Genomic DNA, 21,268 nt, shown 5'->3' on the forward strand with positions numbered 1-21,268 from the left:
CTTGGTCCTGGTCCTGTCTCTAACATTGTACCGTTGTCGCCACATTCTGAACCTTCTCATTAGCCGCCACAGTGTAACTACTGGACATAATGAGACTTAACATCTCACGTCTCAGAATGGTGAGCGTAATGGAATACCAAACAATACTTTGTAATTCAAGGTGTTGAGTGTTTCTACTGTTTATGGGCGGTCGTATCGCTTACCATCAGGCGAACGGCAAGCTCGTCTCGTCATTCAAAGCAATAAAAAAAAACAGCCTGGCGTGGTATCTCTTCCCATATTCATTCCCGTTTCCTTCTATCCGCATGGGTGAAAATATTAAACTTTCGCCACATTAAGGGTAATGCTGGTTTTACGATCGTCTTGAACTTTCTTCTCAGCCCATTTTTTACTGTTACAACTTTTCGCCCTTATCTCTAACGTGAGTTTGGTGCAACAAGATTTACGTTTCACGAAATAATTTATGTCTTTAGATATAAAAAAATGTTTTTATTTAGTTTCATACTTTAGTACTAAGGTAATGAAAATTACGATGTGTGAAGTCTTGACTCGTGCGATAATAATATAATTCGGAACATATTTCAAACGATTTTTATTTAATACATCAAATACATTGATGCTGTACAGTTTGTGAAAAGGATATAAAAGATTTTTAAATTAACATTGCTTAAACGTTTCATTAACAAAATTTCACATATTTTATAGAAAAAATTGTGTCCTATTTTGAAAATTAATTTTAAAAGAAACAGCCGTCAGCATTGTCAGAATTCCCGCCAAAATCCTGCTGTTGAAAATATTTAAAACGTTTAAAACATTGTCGTTCGATATTTAAAAACATTCCTATTATGAAAATTGGCTATGTCTCTTTTAAGCTACATAAACAATGTTAAAACAAAATAGGTCGAATAACGTAAAATATGCGTGACCTCCGCTCATTTGCGAAGGAAAGGATCACCGACATGAATTTAGGATTTCATAAATTAAAACGGGTAGTGTCCGGGGGCCTTCAAAACTTTATGAATTTATACAACGACATACGTGTGTTTCTATTTTTAATATTAAAAATACTAGGTTTTGTTCACGGTTTAGTCACGGTGACACATGGAATTTTTTATATTTATTTTCGAATGACTACACTCTAATCACCTTTATGTGATACTTTGTGCTTTGAATGAATTTCTAAAAATTCTCAAGCATCATCATTTCAGCTGGGAATCGTCCACTGCTGGACATAGGCCACCCCATTGAGCGCCATAGGGACCGGTTCTGGGCCGATCTCATCCATCGGACTCCGGCGACCCTCACCAGGTCCTCGGTCCATCTTGTGGGAGGCCTGCCTGCGCTGCATCTTTATTTCAAGCATACCATAATCATATTAAATACAACTCAAACATTCCTTAACGTTTATCTATGAAATACGGCAATTTAAAATAACTTAATTAAAAAGCATAAACTTATAAATATTATCTTTCAAATTACCCGACACGAAAGCACGGAACTAAATCGATTTTGTAAACGTGCAAGCCTTTCATTTGTCGCGTCGGGCTACACGCGTTCAATTTAGGATTTAATAATATATGAACTCTTTTGTGGCTGTTTATCGGGTGTGACGCGTGTTTTATCGTGATGTGAACAGGCTTTAAATGTCATTTATTTGACAGGCACGAAATGAGGTTTAATGATCGACCTCCTTTGAGTATACGTTTTGAGTTGTATGATGTATACTAGAATTGTTTGATATTTTTTTTTGCGATTTTTTACTGTTTCAGTAAGTACTCTAATCTTAGAGCGATTATTGTTATTGTATTATTTAAGTAAATAGTCAATTTTTTTTAATTACTCCAGTAGTTGATTATTTAGATGGATCTTAAAAATCTATTTGATATTTAAAACCAATCAAGTGCATCAAATATTAAATAATTTTGAACATCTTTTAATTTGAAATTCGAAAATGCAAATTAATAAAATGATGAATGCATTTTAAAAGCGCATTAAGCTAATTCTTAAAATTACCAGGCAAAACACGCGACCGAGTACTCTTGCAATGAAATTCACTGCAAAATCAAAATTTCTTAACGGAACGTGTTCACTTGAGTTAACGAAGTTTTTCTTCAATCGAGCGCTACACTATTGTCGTGAAATTGTTAAAAAAACAAGCGGACACGTTGTTCATTTCGTTTTGCTTTGTTACTGCAGGTCGACTTTACTAGACTTTCATTTTGTATCTGGCAGTAAAAATGGCAGTAAAAATTTGTGTTCGATTTTCAAACTGTGTTCTATTTTTAAATTCGTAACATTGGATCACTATGCAATTTGTTTTGGTGTCGAGTCTACACTTCTTATTGTTGTTATTTTTAAATAAATAAGGTATTCAAATACTGCGATACATTAAAATTGAATCTCAAATGTAATATTCATTATACCACTATCAATCTGTTACGTTTAGTCCTGGTTATTCGTACGCTTTTATCGATTAATACGATCATTAATATTTTCAAAAATTAAGTGAGGATTCGATTGGTATTTACTTTTTTTTATGTAAATAGTAATTCTCACAATTCGAAGTCGCAGAGAATGTACATCTTTTATTCTATTTAATAATGTGTTTGCAATTAAATTAACAAACGCGGTTCGGAAAACCGTGTGATATAAGGCAAAGGTGCTCAATAATGGTTATATTTGCCGTTATTGTAATAATTTAAAATTATTATAATCATTATGTATTCCGACAAAAAGACTATGCAAATATGTATTTTATATTATTTGATTGCATTTGTCATGTTACATAATACTTACCACATGTTTATATTTTTGTTAAATAGATTAAAGGTTTTTCATTATTTTTCCATTGACATAACTTATTGTGGCATAAAAAAGTGATTATATAATTTGTTATCAAAACAGTGTTATTAACATTAAATGACCACCGAGTACCGCACCATCTTGATGTTCGGACGTTCCCTGTCTTACTATATATCCACTAGCTAATCTCCGAAAGCGACACACTTCGTAGGCAATATGGCGGCCTTTACACTTGATGTACGGATGCTGTCTTGGCCGGTTTGAAGTTAAGTTAACACCCGTTCTCTATATCTGTTACTAGGTTTTGCTCGCGACTTCATCCGCGTGAAGGAGTTTTCGGGGATATTTTTTTTCCGACTTACTTGATACGTATCGTTATATTATGACCAAATTACACAAAATCATTATAAATTGTAGCCTATGTGTTATTCTGATGTATAACCAATATGACTGTAAAGTTTCATCCGAATCTGTTCCGTAGTTTTTTCGTGAAAGAGGAACAAACATAAATCCATCCTCACAAAATTTCGCATTTATAATATTAGTAGGAGAATGCGCTAGTCATCAGTAGCTTTACCGTTACTATATCTAATTTATATACGACCGCTGTCTTGTCCGAAGTTAGTCACAACACCCGCTCTCTATATCTGTTTTTACCCTCTAGTGGCCAGTATCAATGGCTTTCTCGTCACTCGTGACAAACTTCAAGCCGGTCGCGACTTAGCGGCCATATTTGTCGCAGTCGCTTTCCATGCGGATACAAAGTTCCTTCCACCAACAATCCCGATCCAATCAGGTAGATATTATATTGTATACACGTTTATTAGGATAGCAGAGCCCCTGCACTAATTCTCCATGTTTGTGTTATTGAACGAAAACGTCAAAGGGGCACCCTGATACCGAGTAAATCGTATTTCCCAAACAGCATTTCTGCTACCAAAGGATTCTAGGCTAAGTCTTTGATTCCATTCGACGTATACAGCGTCATTTTGACAACGCGTTACTAAATTAAACCACAGGCTTATCTACTTGAAACCAGGATTTTTGGTGAAAATTTTTGTTATTAATGGATCATTTTTGGCACAATGTCAGCAAAAGGGAAGACGAGTATGTAGTTTCATTTAGTAACACAATGTAAAAATGACCCTGTTTATTACTATGCGCTAAGTCATTTGCCCTAAGGCGGTTTAGAGATTATTTTTTTTTTATCGAAGGCACAAAAAGTGGATTTACGGCACCTGATGTTAAGCGGTGATTTATTTAAATAAAATGCTTTATTCAACACGTAGGCGAACATAGTTGCACTTATGATAAGTCAAGGTACATTAGAATATTTAAAGTTGCTTATATAACTAAAGAAATTTTATATTGGACATAATAGACATGATAAGCTTTTGCTCGCCTGTAAATTTTTGACAGTATAAATATTTTCTAAGTTAAAAAGTAGCCTAAAGCACTCAGGGTAATGTAGCTTCCTATTGGAGAAAAAATCAAAATCGGTTTTGTAGTTTCTGAGATTTCCGCGTTCCAACAAATAAACAAAGTATAAATGTAGTTTTGATAAGCATATTTCTATCCAATAAAGGAGTGAGCCCATCCTAAAATTTATCACAAATTCTTAAACCAGGTATTTCATAACTTATACACATCTTTTAAACGTATATCTATTAAAATAATCGCAATATCTTTTTCTGTGTTGGTGTCACCAGAGCACCAACATGTGATGCTAATCACCGAGAAAGCGACTTAATTGTCAGTTTAAAAAGGCTCACAGATTGAGAACCACATGCTTTAATTAGTTTAAGCAGTGCTCTGTACTTGCGGAGTGTTAAAACATTCACTGGAGGGATAATTGCTTCCCTTCCCCCTGTTTATATTAGAACTGTGTTATTCATTTTGTTACATTGTATGAAGTATGTTATGGTTGAAAATTGCTTTTATTCAAAATGTATTATTAGAAATAATTTCTTTTTGTATGTTTTGTTAGCAGTACAGATCTATTTAGAGATTAAACGCATTCTTTTATAAGCGCGATCAACCGAAACAAACTCTACAGCTTTGAAGTATAGTTTAATATTAATTGTAACATTCAAATTTATATGTATTGAAGAGGAAAATTAGATTATCTGCAATACGTGAATAGTCGGTAAAGTATTGCATTATTAATGTAAGAATAGGCATTTTATGAGAACAGAGTCTGGTTTTTTTATACGACCCAAACTGAGACCACTGCACCTGATGGTAAGTGAAGTGGGGTCCAATAGAATGTCGACTGACAAGAGATGATTAACCCTCCGCAGTCGACACAATTATGCCGGCCTGTTGGAACCTCATATACACAGGCTGATACCGGAACGCGACACACGTGGGCCCCTACAGCGTATTTTAACACTTTGTTCGGTGGCCTAGGATATAAAATATATCCTACCACCAGTAAAAGTACAAAATTTCATTCAAATCAGTATATGTAACCCTGTTTATAACAATTGCTTTAAAACTTCACAAACTCCGCAGTATTACCTAGTAAGTAAGAGGACGTAGAATAAATTCATCTACTTACAAAGATAACTAGTTCATTTTAAATCTTATTACACGTGTCATAAAGGTTACGTGGCCCGACAATGCTATTAGCGATGCGCCAGGGCGGCAAAAAGCAGGTGTTCCTACGACAAAAGCGATTACGCTGAACACTCATCGTCACGGTTTTCGTCTTGCTTTCGTTTAAAATAAGGATAAGAAGTAGCTTTTACTTTAAAATGTTTTTGTAGTACATTTTCGACTTGTGAGGAGATATTTTTCCATTTTAAATAATATGTTTTTTATGATTGCAGAATATATCCTTTTCTTCTTTTATATTATGGCTGCCATTATTTATCGGTGATTTTTTCAATGTCGAGAAGTAATGGTAGATACAAAACAAAAAGAGACTATAAAATCAGATCGCCATTTTGTTTCTTTTTTTTCTATATCTGCAGAATATATTAAAATTAATAAAATTACTTACCAATGTAAAATTACACTAGTTTTCCGATTCTCTTTGATAAATTATTTTGAATATTTGAATACTTTTAAACCAGCCAGCACTCTATAAAAAGTACAAACAGAGCGCTGCCTTAAAAAGATACATACAGCCATAGTATTATGCCTCTATTCCATAGCGGTAGGCAGAGATTCTGGCATATTTCTCTAGCTTCCTCCACCTTCATCAATCTTTTCATGCATTCCCGCCGGTTCAGGGTACTTTTGACCTGACCTTTACTGAGAATGTCGGATATCTGACATTTGAAGGTTCGGTGCAGTCGACCCTATCGGTGCTTCCATCTTTTTAAAAAGTATAACTAATATTTTCCCTATAGACTTTTTGTGGCTTATGCAGGTGATTTTTATTGAAAATTAATATAAAAAAGTAAAAAGGCATAACCCCTTCTTCCTTTTATTAAGATATAAAACGCAACAGCCATTTTCATTATAGCACAACTGCGCACAATTATTCCTTCATATTTTGGCAAAATAAAACATTTATAGCTCAGGTTTTCCTTTTTAAGCACTAGATTATATAGCCACTACTAGTACAATAAGTTAGAATAAGCCATTATTTGTTACATTGTTCTATGTACTTTGATATTAATCACTACATAGTATAAAACAAAGTCGCTTTCTCTGTCCCTATGTGTGCTTAAATCTTTAAAACTACGCAACGGATTTTGATGCGGTTTTTTAATAGATAGAGTTATTCAAGAGGAAGGTATAATAATATGTGTAATAATAACATCCATTAAATAGTGGAGAAATACGGTTTTTTTGTTATGTTATAGTGTTTTTCTGTAGTGTATTTAGTATCAGCATTGCAACCGTGCGAAGCCGGGGCGGGTCGCTAGTAATAAATAAATCATTAGTACTTACCTCTCTGCCTATCATACGCGTTGATACACTCGCTGGTTTGAAACTGGCTGATTAGTGCTGTCTTGCCGACCCCCGGAGCGCCTACCATCGCGACCCGGTGACACGCCACTGGCCGTCGCTCGGTCGTCTCTGGCGCTGACTGGGCAGGGGAGGATGGGGCCAGGCTGCCAGAACGGGACCTCCGCCGACGGAACGAGTCGCCGCGATTTACTATGCCTGGGGGAGAAAGGGATTATTAGTTATTAAATACTCCTCTACTTCTACTATTACTACTACGAAGTTTCTTGTGTTTAATCTAATGTTTATTTAAGTAAAAGTAATTTACGGATTTCGTATCCGCCCCGTTATAATAAAGGCTGCAAAAATGCGGTAGTCTACATTAAATAAAAAACTACGTAGTTTTATTTAAATACTTATTAGATAAATTAATTATGCCTGCGGGTTTAAAAAATAGTTTGGATAATATTTTTGATTGCATTAAAAATATTGATATAGGATCGAGTAATTCGTATTAATAATTCGAAAATGACGAAAAGAATAGGTTATTCAATGATATTTTACAGTTCAAAGATATTCATATATATCTTTCACTAATAATACAGGACAATTTTATCTCATAAATTCGATACGAATGGAACGTATTACAAAAACACAATAAAACTTTCAAATCTAGGAAATAGTCGATGCGATGCAAAACACTGTTCTGAAATTGTAACTATGATACCATTAAAAAATATATGTTCGGAATAGTTTATTTTCCGAACATGTATTTTTTGTTTCGGAATAGTTTCATTCCCTTTACAATAAAAAACTGGGCGATATTGCGAACAGTAAATAGCAATATAACAGAATATCCTATATTTTAAAGTAATTAAAGTTATAAAGGGAGATTGGCCGATTTATTTCTGTAATAAATAATTTGATTATGACATTGCGACATCCGAACCGACTGTAATGAATACTTAGTGTGATAAAGAAAAAAGTGCGATATACAGCCGTTTTCAATAAACGATCCCAATCTCAATCTTCAATCCAATTCCGACAACCAATCGAAATAATTCATTTGAAAGCATGCCAATTAAATCTTCGTTCTAATTGGTCCATTTTTGAGATAGATCGAAAAAAGCGATTGGGATTGTTTATAGAAAATGGTGGATAGACATGAAGAATAATACAGACTAGACGTACAGGAAAGAGACAGGTATAGACTACGCAGTTGCTTTGTCATTCTAAAGCGGGGTCAATTTTGTTCGTATATTTCTCAGTCCATTTTATTTTAGTTGGCGGTGGTTGACTTCGGTTATCGCAATTTACTTTTCACAGTTTGAATCGTAGATTTTTTTGTGTGAGTATAAATTATATGCTCAGATGCACATATCGCCTTATCTCCGAAGGGGTAGGCAGATTTGCAACTAGTTCATTGATTTTTCATCATGTTTGTTCCGTCCTATAATGAGGGCGAGCCTATCGCTATATCGGGCACAAATTTTAGACTCTGGATTGATACTTAGTAAAAAACCTCAATACCCTTTGCGTGACCCGAGATTCTACCTCGAGACAGTGAGGGCAGTGATTGTACCACATTGGCAAAACAATAACGCTATCATAGTCACACTATAAATCGCCTCATGTAAATCTCTTCTAAGAATTCTAAGAAAATCATTTAATTATATCACTAGTTTTAGCCTGGAGCTCTTCTCGCTTGAAAAAGTTTTTCCGGGATAATAGTCCCGCTTTATATTTTCCCGGATAAAAGCCTTTATCACTCAGGAGCAGTTTTGGATTTGTAAATAGGACGTATAGGCCGCGGCGTATGGTCGGCAGCCACAGGGGCGGCAGATTTCAGAGGACGCTCACCCGATTAATCATTTGTTTATTTAACTTTAGTGCCTTCCATAATACAAACAAATGGAAAATTCTTAAGTATTTTAGAAACCTACATTTTTACATACATAAACCTACCTACATGGGGTAGCGGAAATAAAGTACTACACTCCTAAAAAATACAAATCTGTCACTGCTCAGGAGTAATGTAGCTTATATTTGTGAAACAATTTTCAAAATCAGTTCAGTAGTTCCAGACAAACAAACTCACAAACTTTTCCTCTGTATAAATTAGTATAGATTATGAGTTACCTATTGGCATCGTTTCCCGTAGATTTGTTGGACAACAATATATATATGTATTACAACGATCTGGCCCCTATTCAAATGTTTCTAATGAAATGATACGACTCTGAATTAGTACGACATATCTTTCATTTGGCCCTCATTCTTACCCATGTGTAGTTGTATCACTTATTAACAATGGAGAAAGAATTGGCTATGTTTTATGACCAGGATGACGTTAACATCATTTAGAGATGCTATTCTAGTACAACCTACTCAATATTTTACATGCTAAAATTCATGAAGACGGATGTATGTGTGTTTGTCCCTCTTTCACGAAAAAACTACTGAACGGATTTGGATGAAACTTTACAGTAATGTTGGTTATATATCAGAATAACACATAGGCTACAATTTATAATGATTTTGTGTAATTTGGTCATAATATAACGACACGTATCAATTATCAAGTAAGTCGGAAAAAATTATTTAGGAGATGCTATACGAGTACATATAGATATATTCGTAAAAGTATTTGTTGTAAATATGGTATATGTTCTTAGTAATTAAATAAAGTTAGTAAAAAGATGTTATTGACATGAGTGTTTATTTCGGACTAAATGAGAAGTAACTATGGCAAACAAAATACAATTAGTTCTAAAAATAGAACATATAAAAAATAATAAGTCACGACGAAGGTTACAATCTCCAACAGCCGCCCTTAATCGCAGTTGTGACAGAAACAAAACAAATAAAATAATTAAGTTTCTAAACCTAAGTTAACTACACATCGTTTGTGTGCTAGAGGTCCGAGGGCCTTCGTTAGTACATCAGCAGGCATATCGTTACTTTTTATATATTCTAACTTAACAATATTATTAGATACCTTTTCTCTAATAAAGTGAAACCTAGTATCTATATGCTTCGTCCTGCTGTGGTGTACAGGATTTCGAACAAGATTAATGGCACTTTGGCTGTCAGAAGCTAAGTTAACTGAACAAAGTATACCTGTTATCTCGTATATAAACCGACGTAAGTAACACGCTTCCTTCGTGGCAGACGCTAATGCCATATATTCTGACTCGGCCGAACTTAACGCAACAGTAGGTTGCTTCTTGGATTCCCATGATACTGGACCTCCACTTAACTTGTAAACATAACCGGTGTATGACCTTCTGTCGATTGGACAGTTTGCCCAGTCTGCGTCACAAAACCCTTTAAAGGTTCTCTATTCTTCCTGTAAACCAATGAATAGTTTAGGGTACCTTTTAGGTATTGCAGAATCCTTTTAGCAGCATTCCAGTGTTCTTTAGTAAAACACGTATTAAATTGACTTAAATAGCTCGTGGCGTAAGCGATGTCTGGTCGTGTGTTTACCGCTAGATACATGAGGCATCCTATTAAGTTTTGATAAGGATAAGACTCACCGACTTGACCATCCATTCTTTTTCCATATTCTTTTTAATTAATGGAGTATCCACGGCCTTACAATCCTTCATATTAAATTTTTCTAATATAGAAAGAATATAATTTCGCTGGTTCAACCTTATACTCTCGGAATCACTTTCAACTTGTAGTCCCAAATAACATTTCAGTATTCCGAGATCTTTTAATGAAAAATATTTCGACAAATCATTCTTGACAGTGTCAAATGTCAAATCAGAATTAAAGAAGACTATTATGTCATCAACAAAGATTCCTAATATTACAAGTTCTTTACCAAAAGTTTAGTATACACACAAGGTTCGGAAGGAGTTCCTATGAAACCTATTTTAGAAAGCGTTTCATTTAACTTTTTATTCCAAGCTCGCGGTGCCTGTTTAAGACCGTAAAGAGATTTCTTCAATAAACAAACTTTGTTTTCTTTACCCTTTTCAATAAAACCAAGAGGTTGCTCCATGAAAACTTCTTCTTCTAAATCTCCGTTAAGGAAAGCTGTATCGACATCTAAGTGCTTCATTCTCAACTTCATATCTGCAGCTATCGCAAACAACGTGCGGAGGGAAGAATGACGAATCACTGGTGCGAACGTCTCCTTGTAGTCTACACTTTCAACTTGATGAAAACCTTTGACGACGAGTCTCGCTTTATACTTGGTAATATTACCATAAGCATCCCTTTTAATTTTGTAAATCCATTTACATGGTATAACCTTGTTGTTAGGTCTATCTACTAAATTCCATGTATGGAGTTTCCTTAAGGAACTATACTCATCAACCATAGCATGTTGCCACTTATCAGCATCATCGGCATGAGTAGCTTCGTAATATGTCGTAGGTTCATTAGAATCTACCATTGACGTATTGTAAGCTTTATAAAAATTTGTTGTTTTTCTGTCTCTGGAAGGGTATCTGCGCTCAGGGTGCGATTCCTGTTCCAAATTCGCTGTCACTTCTTCCACACTAGGCAGCCTTAAGTCAATGAGAGACTCTCGCTGTTCCAGAGTCACTGACTCTTTTGTACTTTCTAGATTTACTGGTAAAGTTGCTTCAGCCGCCGGGCTGATATTCTCATCACAGTCATAGAATTGACAGTCATGATCAAACTCAGACTCAATCTCTTTTGCTCATCAAAAAACAATATAGATTCTGAATGTGCCACAGATTGCTTCTTATTTAGAGCTGTAAAGCAATTTTCAATAAAGGTTGCATCTCTGGATATAATAATTTTTTCGTGGGTTAGCAGGGTCCCTAAAAATATAAGTGCCTGGATTTTCAGAATAACCGACGAAAATTGCTTCCTGTGCCTTGACATCTAATTTCTTCCTGTGACACGAAGGTATATGGACTAGAGCTCTACAACCAAATACTTTTAGATGGCTAAGATCACCTTTTCGTCCATACCATTTGTCATAAGGAATTTGTCCACCTAAGGCTCGATGAGGAGACCTATTCTTAAGGTAAATGGCAACTTGGAATGCATCTTCCCAGAATGCTTTCGGTAGTGAACTTTCAGCTAGCAACGTTCTTGCCTTTTCTGTAACCGAACGATGGGTGCGTTCCGCTACTCCAATTTGCTGAGGACTATAAGGCGTCGTTGTTTGATGTTCTATACCTTTTGAAGCAAGATAATCAACAAACTCTTTATTCACGAACTCCTTACCTCCATCAGTCCTAATTGCTTTAATTGTTTTATCTAACTGATTTTCAACAAAACATTGAAACACACAAAATATATCTTTGACTTCTGTTTTAGAAGAAATAAAATAAGCAAACACTTTTCGCGTATAATCGTCTACTATTGTCAACATATATCTATTTCCTTGAAAAGAAGTTGTAGACACCGGTCCCATCAAATCCATATGGATCAGTTCCAAAGGGGAAGTAGCCCTATTAAACGCTAACCTTTTGAAAGGTTTTCTTGCTTGTTTACCTTCCACGCAAGCGATACAACTAGTTTTATCTACTCCTGTATACTTTATACCTACCTTGTGATTTTTCAGTTGGTTCATGCCTATACGACACAAATGTCCTAACCTCTTATGCCAAATTTGATAACTATCCTGACAACCAGAGTGCACATCTTGTGTCAAAAAATTATCCGCCTCATTCTCGGAAACATTTACAGTACCATCTAAAACGTACAGTCCACCACAGGGCGAGGCATGAGCAACAGATTCACCTGTAAAATTAAAAGTATCAGATTTATAAAAGTTACATCCATTTTTATCAAAACACAAATAAAACCCTTTTCAACAGTTTTATATACAGATAACAAACTAGCTTTCAAATCTGGTATATAAGCAACATCACTAATATTGTTGACCACGTTCTCGGGCGTGTTTATTGAAATATTTCCAATTCCGCAGCACTTAATCTGTTCTCCATTTGCGACAGTAACAGTACCTTGATTCTGTATCGAGATATTCTGAAACCAGTCCCGTCTAGAAGTCATGTGTCTAGTACAACCTGAATCTACATAAATTATGTCCTTTCTTGGGTTTCCAGAAGTATTAAGACTTGTAAATATCGTATCATTGGTATTTACCGCATTGCCTTTCTCCTTCTTGTTTCTCTGTGGACAGTCTGGTCTCTTATGTCCAGGTGTCTTGCACTCATAACAAACTATATTCTTCTTCATTGACTTAGGCTTCTTCTTCGCATGAAAGACAGAGTCTAATGATGTAGCCACATCTTTGGACATTTCATTAAGCAGTTTTGTTTTCACCAACTCTGTAGTCACGTCTACATTGCAATTTTCTAAAGCCATAATGAGAGGTTCATACCTTGGAGTTAGACCTCCCAAAAGTATTGCAGCAATAGACTTGTCCTCTATGACTACATCAATATCCGCAAGATCCTGTGCGGTTGACATAACTGCGTTAATATACCTAGTCTTGCCATAAATATTGTAATAAAGAAAAAAGAAAATTGTTAACTGCAAATAACATTTATTACTTTTACAGTGTGTCAGTTTAATACATAAATATAAAACAATTAAAAATATAAAAGCTTATTCGAAGTGGTCTCCATTGGCTGCAATACAGTCCTTTAAACGATGAGGCCAGTTATCAATAGAAGCACGCACTCTTTCCATGGGAAAATTCTTCACTGCCAATCGTATAGATTGTTTTAGGGACTCCAAATTATCATGGCGTTTAGAGCAAGCTGTACTCTCTAAAACTGACCACAAATCATAATCCAGCGGATTAAGATCGGGACTAGACGACGGCCAGTCTTCAGCTCTGATGAAGTCCGAAACGTTCGATTCCAACCAAGACTGCGTGGACCGAGCTTTATGACCCGGCGCCGAGTCTTGCTGGAAGGACCATACTTGGTTATTGAACATGGTGATGTTAAGGGGCTTAACTACCTTCTCAAGAATGGTATCTTGATACACTTGTGCCGATGTTTTGATACCTTTTCACAAAAATATGGCTCAGTCACTCCTTCATAGCTAACACCCCACCAAACCATCACTGAAGTCGGATAATGTCCACGTTGCACTCTGTCGACTAATTGGGAAGCTTCCTTAGAGCTTTGAGCATAAATACGGTCATTTTGTTTGTTAAAATGTTGCTCAATTGTAAAAATTTTCTCATCCGTAAACAAAATTTTTCTGTGACCTCCCTTTGCGTACCGCTTCAGTAGTTGTTTCGATTTTACCACCCTATTCTTCTTTAAATTATCAGTTAAGAAATGGCCAGTGCGTCTCTTATAGGCTGCAAGTCCTAAGTCATCTTTTAAAATACGCGACATGGTTCTAGGTGCTATCTTCATTTCCCGAGATAAAATCTTTTGCTTTCGGACAGGATTTCTTCGAATTCTTTCCCTTACTGCTTTGACCACCTTTTTCGTACGAACACTACGTGGACGGCCAGATCTTTTCTGTCACAAACAGAGGAGGTCTCATTGTACCTATTAATAGCCCGGTACACAAACATTTTACTAATACCAAGTGTATGGAGAGTTTTAAAAATTGCATTTGGCTCCATACCTACTTTGTGTAATGCTATCACAGCGATTCGGTTCTCTTTATCACCCCACACCATTTTAATATCGCAAAATATTTTACAATGTATTGGCGCCAAAATGAGAAAACACAATGAACAATCGTATAAAAATGACAGATTCGAAATTCAAATGTAATATTTTTTTATAATTAAGTGTAACAGTATTTATGGCCAGACTAAGTATAGTTCAATATTTTTGAACTCTGATAGACTCAACCTGTACAGTCTACGCTCCAAAAATAATCTTCGTCCTATTCCCTTATCTTCAAAGGCTTTTTGCAAACAAGTCCATGCCTCAGATGCAGTTTTCGCACATCTTATATGGGTTATCGCTGCACCTTCTACTGATAAGCATATCTTTGCTAATGCCTTTGCGTCTTTGCGTACCTTTGTAGAGTCAGGGGTTGTGTCTCCATCTCGGTATCCACTAATTGTTTCCCATAAATCCTCATGGATAAGGTAATTTCGCATCTTGAACTTCCAAGTCGGATATCCATCTTTTATCCTCAAACAAGGAAATGGAAAAGATGTGATCGACGCAGGGGAATTTTTCATACTCGAAACATCTCCAGATTCATGTGACATTTTCAGACTATTACTATTTCCTAGTCACACAAAAAATATATTCAACTTTATTTTACCAAATAACGTGAAAAAACTAAAAACTAAGCGTTCGTGCTGATAACGTGTTGTAAATATGGTATATGTTCTTAGTAATTAAATAAAGTTAGTAAAAAGATGTTATTGACATGAGTGTTTATTTCGGACTAAATGAGAAGTAACTATGGCAAACAAAATACAATTAGTTCTAAAAATAGAACATATAAAAAATAATAAGTCACGACGAAGGTTACAATCTCCAACAGTATTATTCAACTTGAGATTTGCACTTAGGATCTACAATCCATATTATACGCTGTTATAACTGATTACTGTATATTGTAGAGTTTGTTTTTTCAATGCATCGAAATAAGATGGATGATGGTTTATAAATACATGACCCACTAAAGACTTTCTCCTATACTTTCTCACCGAGCCGCAATATTATAATCATAATCATTCTATTCCCATAAGATGGGACCTAACTGAAATGTGAGTGTGATACCTTTTTATATTTTAGTTTGACATGAGGAAATCTGTTTATAGATTTAGGACAAACTTACCAGTTTAAGCCGTTCTCACAACTAAAACCATGCCATGCTACACTCACGTCTTTAGAAGTTCCCCAAGAACATAATCTCATCCGCAAAATGTCTTGCTGCAGTATCAAGGTTTTAAGTGAAATGAAAATATAAATATCAATCAATTACTTCTTTCAAAACTATTGATTGCTGTTAAAAATTAATTTAATTTCTATTTTGAAGTGAGTAATTGATGTTTATATTGCCACTTAACTTAGAACCTCTATACTGCAACTAGACACTTTGCAGATGAGATTTTGTTCCTGGCGACCGTCGCTTTGTAATCAGGGAGCCCTATTCCGTCTACGGAGGCATATCCGTCTTTTTTCAATACCGGGCGTGCTAATTGAAAGACAGCTTCAGTACCCTTATGCGTAAAAGAGTCAACAATATCCTCTATTTATCTAAATGGGTTTCAAAACTATCCTTTAGTAACAGCGCCCGTAATTGCAAAAAGACGGATTTGGTCCTGGTAAACGAGTTAAGGCCCCCTGACTATATGTCGAAGGTGGGAAACCGCAAACTGTTATCTGCCTATCGTTGAAAAGGCAAAATGTACGTTCAAAGCATAGCAACAAGTTTTCATCACTCCATCTGCACAGCATTTGTGCCAAATGACTGGCAGTTTGTGTAACAGCTATTTTGGTCATATTGTTTGGAAACTGAAATTATGATACATAGCATCACGCCTTTTTCAGGGGTAAGCAGAGATGTGAAAGACCCACATCCTGCCATGAATGTAAGGCCCTATGCATGCGTTTTGTAGTTTACTGGGTTCAACTCACTTTACTACTTAAAGGGTTAAGGCCTTAGTCCACCAAACTGGTCTATCTAATGTATGTCTAAATAAAAAAATTGTTGGCAGACTTCACATACCGGAGGAGGCCCGTACTCAGCAGTGGGCAAGTATATAAATCAGGACTGATATTATCATTATTATAGTTCATTCAATAGGAGAGAAGTAGGAAATGTACTTCTCAAACATATTCTCAAACGTCAGAAATCTAGGGTAGGCGTGTCCAAACATAAACCCAGACACGCATATAGATATGACATTGCTTCCGACATGACTGACGTCAATTTATTTCACAATAGATCTGGCATCAGGCGGCGCGAGGAGCGGAAGGCGTGTCTACAATGTTACGTTTCCGACGTTATGTTTAATGTGGTATATTGAGAATTTAAAGTGATGGTTGAAAGGTTTATTATATTTTATATTATTGACGTACTCGTATGCAGGTAATGAAATCTCATTTCGCTTTAGGTCGATGACGTATGCAGGTAATCAAATTTCAATTTCGATAGCGAAGTCCACATTTTGGTAGTACAGAGATTAAAGAAGGTACGTAAAAATATACTTTTTATTTATTCTGAATACAAATTTAAAAATAATGTACAGTTATAAAGCCCTGAATAATAAATAAAAAACACTTTAATTTTTAATATAGACCAACCGCACAAAACAACAATGAACGGCAAATAATCATTTCATGGAATCCAAATTGCTCATAAAAGTGTAAATACCATACATTTCCACTCAGTGGCTAAGAAAGCCATAAAAAATCAATCGCGTGAGTCATAAAATGACTCACAAGTCATTTTGGCGCTGCATTCGAGACGGTTCCGCGTGACGTCAATGCGCGTGTTTACTAACAACTGCACCTGTTTTATGGTCACCCTACTTGTTTACGCACACGCTAAATCTGGACAAAGAACGTGGACACACCCTCGTCTGCCGCTGGAGAATTCCATTATTGTCTATGCATACAAATATGAATTTACGGCTAAACTATTGAATCGATTTTGATGGACTGAGTACGCTTGAGTTTCAAAGGTCATTGTTTATTTTTCACACACACTCTCAAGCCTTAATCCCAGAAAGGGTAAGCAGAGGTGCAATTAGTGCACTTTCCACCACGTATCCGTCACATGATGCGAAAGGAGAGCCTATCGCCATATCGGGCTAATTTAAATATTTGTTACAACTGAAATTCACGTGAGCGAAAACAACAAAGACTAGCCATTTTAAAGCGAAACTAGCAGGATAATCCCATGACTTAATGGGAAGAGTATAATAAGAAATTAAAGTTGGGGAAGAGTAACAAAAATAAAACAACAAAAATGGATTTAATGACATTGATATACGTTTACAAAAAATAACAGAAGGTCTTAAAAAAGTCTTAAAAAGTATAGAACCAATCATTTATAACTTGAACGAACTTAGAGCGGGGGTCTTGGTATTGAAACCATAAAACTCCCTCCTGGCTGGAAAGACGGCAAATGATAGACACAGAAAAAATGAAATTCGTTTGGCTTCAGACAGTCACAAAGTAAGGCTATTACTCTACATCGATTTTTATTAAATTCACTCGATTGTACTCATTATTAATAAAGTGTTATTTACCAATAACATTATTTATTTTGTGATCGTTAGTACTTCTCCATTTGACATTAAATAAAATATAATATTATGCTTTCTATAATACAAAGAGCCAAGGAACATTCCGGAACTTTACTGCGTTTGATTTTGTATTTGTTTAGATTTGGAACGATGGCGCCGCTATAAATTTAGATAATTGCTTTATTCACTTACTATCTTTGTTTTGGATATGCATTGATTAATTTATTCCCGGTTTTCTAAATATTACCAATGTGCTAAACTTTACGCTATTACCTTTGAATGAATAAACAGAATTGCATCAGATAATCATTTCTATTTTCCACCCAGTTGTGGATAATGTAGTATTATGTATACAAATCAAATTCATTATATATATCAACCCTATATTATATACTATCCCACAGCTGGGCACGGATCTCTTCCACTATTGCGAGGGATTAGCTTTTAGTTTAACACGTTGACCTAGTGCGGATTGATAGACTTCACAGTTCCTGAAAATACCAAAACAACTTCTCGGGTATTCAGGTTTTCCTTAACCGTTAAGGCAAGCGATAATTCACAAAGGATACACACATAATTTTTTTTGATAAATCACAGGTATACTCTCGGATTTTGAACCTGCGGATATTCGTCACGGCAGTCCGTTCCACACCCAACTAGGCTAACACCGCATCGAATATACATTATACTTTCCCTTAAATTTTTTTATGGAAACGCGTTGTTTAAAAAGGCGAATAATTAAAAATTCTATTAGGTTACCTATACCAACATCCTTCCTGCCACTATTAAATACGTCTCTATTATTGATATTTCGTAGGGAAAACGTTTCAATTTCGAACAGACGTGGTAGAGAGGGGTCACCAACATAAACTGATAATAAAATGTCGAGTCCGAAAAAGCTGTCTCGAGCGGCAATAAACACGACGAAATTGCCACGCGAGTCTTTATTTTCGACTGTGGTATCAACACGGTAATTCCCAGATCGGATAAGTAAATTGGATAGATAATTGGATAGGTGCAGCTGCGGGTTTCCTTTCGACATAGCACTGTTTTGAGACAATTTTGTTTATTTTGATAATGGTTGTTAAACTTTAAGGTGGTTTTTATTTTATTTTTCTAAATATAACAATTTATTTCATTATGTTTAGAAATAACTATAAATAGTAAGGACTAAACATATTTGTAACTGAAACGTATACATAATGATTTCTTATGTTTACGTGAATGTTGATGAGCGGCTGCCAGACTTCAAGACACTGTGAGCTCATTCTGCGTAGATCGGACCACCAACAGCTAAAATTTAAAAACTTGTATAATTGTACAATGTAGGTAAATATTGTATTGTACGGATGAACAACACCTCAGTCCCCCCCGTGACCATGAAGGCTGCAAAGTCTTCGAAACGTCGAGAGAAAATTAAAATATAAAAAACCGCGATAGAATCCGAAAAGTAGTTTAATTTTAATGACTCGGTTATTAAACTTTAAGGTGGTATTTATTTTATTTTTCCGAAATACAACAATTTATTTCATTATATTTAGAAATAACTATAAACAGTAAGGACTAAACATATTTTTAACTGAAACGTATACACTTAACAATAATATTCACACGTAAATATCATAAATCATACGTTGTTTTACATCGTGAAGACAAATATCGTGAAACATACGCAGCGTGAGGTGTTTGCCATCTGCTAACCGAGTTTCATTTGTGACGCGGACATTAAGTAAATAAAGTATAGCGTAGTTTTAATAAATAACTTTTTGGTCTCACGGACTGCCTCGGTGGCGTAGTTGTACTGCATGCGCGGTACGGCAGCGCTCTGAGGTCCTGGGTACGAATCCCGGGTCGAGCAAAGTGATATTTGGGTATTTCTGCTCAGTATCAGCCCGGAGTCTGGAATTTATGCCCGATATGGCGACAGGCTCGCCCCCTATCACATCATGGGACGGAACACACTTGGCGAAAAGTGGGTGCCCTGGTTGCGCCTCAGCATACCCCTTCGGGGATAAAATGCGTGATGTTGTGTGTGTGTGTGGTCTCACGTAATCTCAAGGATTTGGACAAAGTAAGGTTATTTAGTGCCAGACCTGAGAATATTATGCTGAATCTTAAAGTCTAGTCTCTTACATTGCTTAATTGAGGGACAATAATAAAATTTGTAAAAAATAGTTATTTTGATAATAAAGGTTTCTGTTTTAATATAAGTCGAAAATGTGGCCTCGGTAAACTTACAATACTGCTTTCGTAATGTAGAGTTTTTTCATACGTGCACGCCAAATAGGGCCGTCTGCATCTGTTGGTAAGTGGAGTGTGGTCCAATAGAATGTCGACTGACGAGAGATGATAACTCCTTGATAGTCGACACAATAGGGTACCGGACTCATTTTTGTTCTTTACTATTATCAAATATTTACGTTATATAAATTATAACACAGAAGGAATTTTTTAAATCCGTTAAAAAATCAACAAGTTATAAGTCTTTCAATTTCGGTGGAAGGTGTAATTAACAAGAAACAGAAAAGAGACGAAATATCCACATGTGACGTCATCGGGAATTACGACGCGTGCGAAAGAAAGAGATGTAGCGATATCCCCACATCGCGCCCACTTCTGCACACATTACAATATTTTTAAATATGAATTACTCGCTCATTTTTAACCAATTTTTATGCAGTTTTCGCAGGAGTACTTCTTTTCATATTATTAACCATTATATATAGAATAATGGACAAAATCAAGCATAGGCCGGTCCCCTATTATGCCGGCCTGTTGAAACCGGATTTATACAGGCTGATCCCGGAACGCGACACACTTACGTGGGCTACTATAGCGGGATTCAATACTTTGTACGGTGTTCGCTATAAAATATATCCTACCACCAAGATATTTTGATAATAAAGGTTTTTGTTAATGTAAGCCGAAAATCAGGCCTCGGAAAAGTTACTTCCCGTTTCAGTTATATAGAGTCCAAATATAATACTAACCACAAGACACGTCCCTTGATAGTCGCTAGAATTATGCCGCAATGAATGTACCCGAGTTGAACCCGTAACGTAACTCGAAGCGCCTAGGGACGAGTTTAAACAGAACTATAACATTTAAAAAAAAGTCTCTCTCACTTTTAATTTAGTTTAAAAAGTCGGACGTGAAAAAGTTAATGCGTGATGTTTTCCCAAAGAACTATGCCGTTGGTTTGACTATTGTAGCAAAAGACAATTACGATTTTATAACGGTAAAAATAGATAGAACGTGGTTCATTAATCTAAGTTTAGCAAAACAGTTTGCGCGGTGAAATATTGTTTTAAAAATACCTACGGTATTGTCTGAGACATTACAACTGTGGCGAAGGGCGAAATTTTCCGAAAGTGAACCCGTCAAAACGTATAGTTATTAGGTTATTTATTGATTAGGTTT

General features: G+C 35.7%; 1 protein-coding gene across 1 annotated transcript in view; it reads right to left on the reverse strand.

Moving 5' to 3' along the window:
* Positions 1-21,268, reverse strand: part of LOC115450356 (GTP-binding protein REM 1) — a 139,917-nt gene that overhangs the window by 34,147 nt on the left and 84,502 nt on the right. The window contains exon 2 of the mRNA XM_037438892.1: positions 6,706-6,921. Coding sequence (XP_037294789.1) covers positions 6,706-6,921 — 216 coding nt within the window. The remainder of the gene's footprint in view (positions 1-6,705; positions 6,922-21,268) is intronic.

The sequence above is a fragment of the Manduca sexta genome, chromosome 15 (genome assembly GCF_014839805.1).
Source record: "Manduca sexta isolate Smith_Timp_Sample1 chromosome 15, JHU_Msex_v1.0, whole genome shotgun sequence".
NCBI classification, from domain to species: Eukaryota; Metazoa; Arthropoda; class Insecta; order Lepidoptera; family Sphingidae; genus Manduca; species Manduca sexta.